We start from the raw sequence: 2,681 nt of genomic DNA on the forward strand, positions 1-2,681 counted from the left end.
CCTCCTCCTCCTCCTCCTCCTCCTCCTCCTCCTCCAGCGCCGCGGGCTCCTCGGACATGGCCGCGGCGGTGGCGGTGGCGGCCGCGTCCCGGCGGCAGTCGTGCTACCTGTGTGACCTGCCTCGCATGCCCTGGGCCATGATCTGGGACTTCACCGAGCCCGTGTGCCGCGGCTGCGTCAACTACGAGGGCGCCGACCGCGTCGAGTTCGTCATCGAGACGGCGCGGCAGCTCAAGCGGGCGCACGGCTGCTTCCCGGAGGGCCGCTCCCCGCCCGGCGCCGCGGCCCCCTCCGCCGCCAAGCCGCCGCCGCTCTCGGCCAAGGACATCCTCCTGCAGCAGCAGCAGCAGCAGCAGCAGCTGGGCCACGGCGGCCCCGAGGCCACCCCGCGCGGCCCGCAGGCCCTGGAGCGCTACCCCCTGGCGGCCGCCGCCGAGCGGCCCCCGCGCCTCGGCTCCGACTTTGGCGGCAGCCGCCCGGCCGCGGGCCTGGCCCAGCCGCCGACGCCGCAGCCGCCGCCCGTGAACGGCATCCTGGTGCCCAACGGCTTCTCCAAGCTGGAGGAGCCCCCGGAGCTGAACCGCCAGAGCCCGAACCCGCGGCGCGGCCACGCCGTGCCGCCCACCCTGGTGCCGCTCATGAACGGCTCGGCCACGCCGCTGCCCGCCGCGCTCGGCCTCAGCGGCCGCGCCGCCGCCTCGCTGGCCGCCGTGTCCGGGGCCGCGGCCGCCGGCCTGGGCTCGGCGCAGCCTGCCGAACTGAGCTCCCACAAGCGGCCGGCGTCCGTATCGAGCAGCGCGGCCGCGGAGCACGAGCAGCGCGAGGCGGCCGCCAAGGAGAAGCAGCCGCCGCCGCCCTCGCATCGCGGCGCGGCCGACAGCCTGGCCGCGGCGGCCGGGCCCACCGAGCTGGGCGCCGAGGGCGCGGGCAAAGGCCGCGGGCCCGGAGAGCAGGACTGGGTCAACAGGCCCAAGACCGTGCGAGACACGCTGCTGGCGCTGCACCAGCACGGCCACTCGGGGCCCTTCGAGAGCAAGTTTAAGAAGGAGCCGGCCCTGACTGCAGGCAGGTTGTTGGGTTTCGAGGCCAACGGGGCCAACGGGTCTAAAGCAGGTAGGGGCGGCTGTGGAGTGAGGGGCTCTAGGGGAGAGAGGGGCACGCAGAGCAGAGGAGGGGGTGCTGTTTTCCATTCGCCGTTCTACCCCGGCCCAGAAACAACAAACACCCAACTTCCTGATCTGCCTGAGGCGGAACCAGTGCTTAGTGGCAACGTGTTCATGTGCTGAAGCAGCATAACAGAGATGAGTCAGACTGGGCTGATAGGCACTGACACAGGGTTTTCCTTTCCCAGCACATTCTTGGATGGGAGCATGAGGGCACCAGTCACCTTTTAACCTGTTGGGGGACGTTGGCGATCGAATGCGCGGTTTGACCTGGGGACGTGCGTGCACGTGTAGAAACAGGCTCCTCGGTGCATGCTGTGTTCTGTGGCTTTTTACAATACCGCCTCGGAGCCCCACGGGTCTAAGTGTCCTAACTTGCACGTGCACTTGAAACTCCTGTGAGATTTTATAGACCAGCTCTGAGAGAATGGAGGTTCTTTAGAGGGTCTTGTTTCGTGTTAGAAAGAGCGAGATCCTTTTCAGCACACATCCACTTACTTCCTTTTTTTCCTTTTCTTTTTTTCTCTCCCCCAGTGGCAAGAACAGCGAGGAAAAGAAAGCCTTCTCCAGAACCAGAAGGTGAAGTCGGGCCCCCTAAGATCAATGGAGAGGCACAACCCTGGCTGTCCACACCCACAGAAGGGCTCAAGATCCCCATTACTCCTACATCCTCTTTTGTGTCTCCGCCGCCACCCACTGCCTCACCTCATTCCAACCGGACCACACCGCCTGAAGCGGCTCAGAACGGCCAGTCCCCCATGGCAGCCCTGATCTTAGTGGCAGACAATGCAGGCGGCAGTCACGCCTCGAAAGACGCCAACCAGGTTCACTCCACTACCAGAAGGAATAGCAGCAGTCCACCCTCTCCGTCGTCTATGAACCAAAGAAGGCTAGGCCCCAGAGAGGTGGGGGGCCAGGGGGCAGGCAGCACTGGAGGACTGGAGCCAGTGCACCCTGCCAGCCTCCCAGACTCTTCTCTGGCAGCCAGTGCCCCCCTGTGCTGCACCCTCTGCCACGAGCGGCTGGAGGACACCCACTTTGTGCAGTGCCCGTCTGTCCCTTCGCACAAGTTCTGCTTCCCTTGCTCCAGACAAAGCATCAAACAGCAGGGAGCTAGCGGAGAGGTCTATTGTCCCAGCGGGGAAAAATGCCCTCTGGTGGGCTCCAATGTCCCCTGGGCCTTTATGCAAGGGGAAATTGCGACCATCCTGGCTGGAGATGTGAAAGTGAAAAAAGAGAGAGACTCGTGACTTTCCGGTTTCAGAAAAACCCAATGATTACCCTTAACTAAAACTGCTTGAATTGTATATATATATATCTCCATATATATATATATATATATATATATACACACACATATATGTATATATATACACACACACATATATATACATATGTATATATATATGTATATATATATATCCAAGACAAGGGAAATGTAGACTTCATAAACATGGCTGTATAATTTTGATTTTTTTTTGAATACGTTGTGTTTCTATTTTTTTTTTTTTTTTTTTT

The 2,681-nt window shown here is 61.1% G+C and overlaps 1 protein-coding gene across 2 annotated transcripts; it reads left to right on the forward strand.

Moving 5' to 3' along the window:
* The first annotated feature begins 6 nt into the window (after positions 1-6).
* Positions 7-2,681, forward strand: IRF2BP2 (interferon regulatory factor 2 binding protein 2). Of its 2 annotated transcripts, none has more exons than XM_049644988.1 (2): positions 7-1,113; positions 1,698-2,681. In XM_049644988.1, exons 1-2 carry the CDS (start codon positions 57-59, stop codon positions 2,411-2,413), a joined length of 1,773 nt encoding a protein of 590 aa, XP_049500945.1. In that variant the 5' UTR covers positions 7-56; the 3' UTR covers positions 2,414-2,681. The 2 variants fall into 2 exon arrangements, with proteins under 2 accessions (XP_049500945.1, XP_049500946.1); XM_049644989.1 differs by having other exon boundaries at positions 7-1,065.

This window comes from Panthera uncia, chromosome D2 (genome assembly GCF_023721935.1).
Source record: "Panthera uncia isolate 11264 chromosome D2, Puncia_PCG_1.0, whole genome shotgun sequence".
In the NCBI taxonomy this organism is placed as follows: Eukaryota; Metazoa; Chordata; class Mammalia; order Carnivora; family Felidae; genus Panthera; species Panthera uncia.

Bases quoted from the DNA above. Each gene is read 5' to 3' on its own strand.
- IRF2BP2 (XM_049644988.1), top strand. From the start codon at position 57: ATGGCCGCGGCGGTGGCGGTGGCGGCCGCGTCCCGGCGGCAGTCGTGC. The intron at 1,114-1,697 runs GTAGGGGCGGCT...TCTCTCCCCCAG, and splicing joins GGCCAACGGGTCTAAAGCAG to TGGCAAGAACAGCGAGGAAA.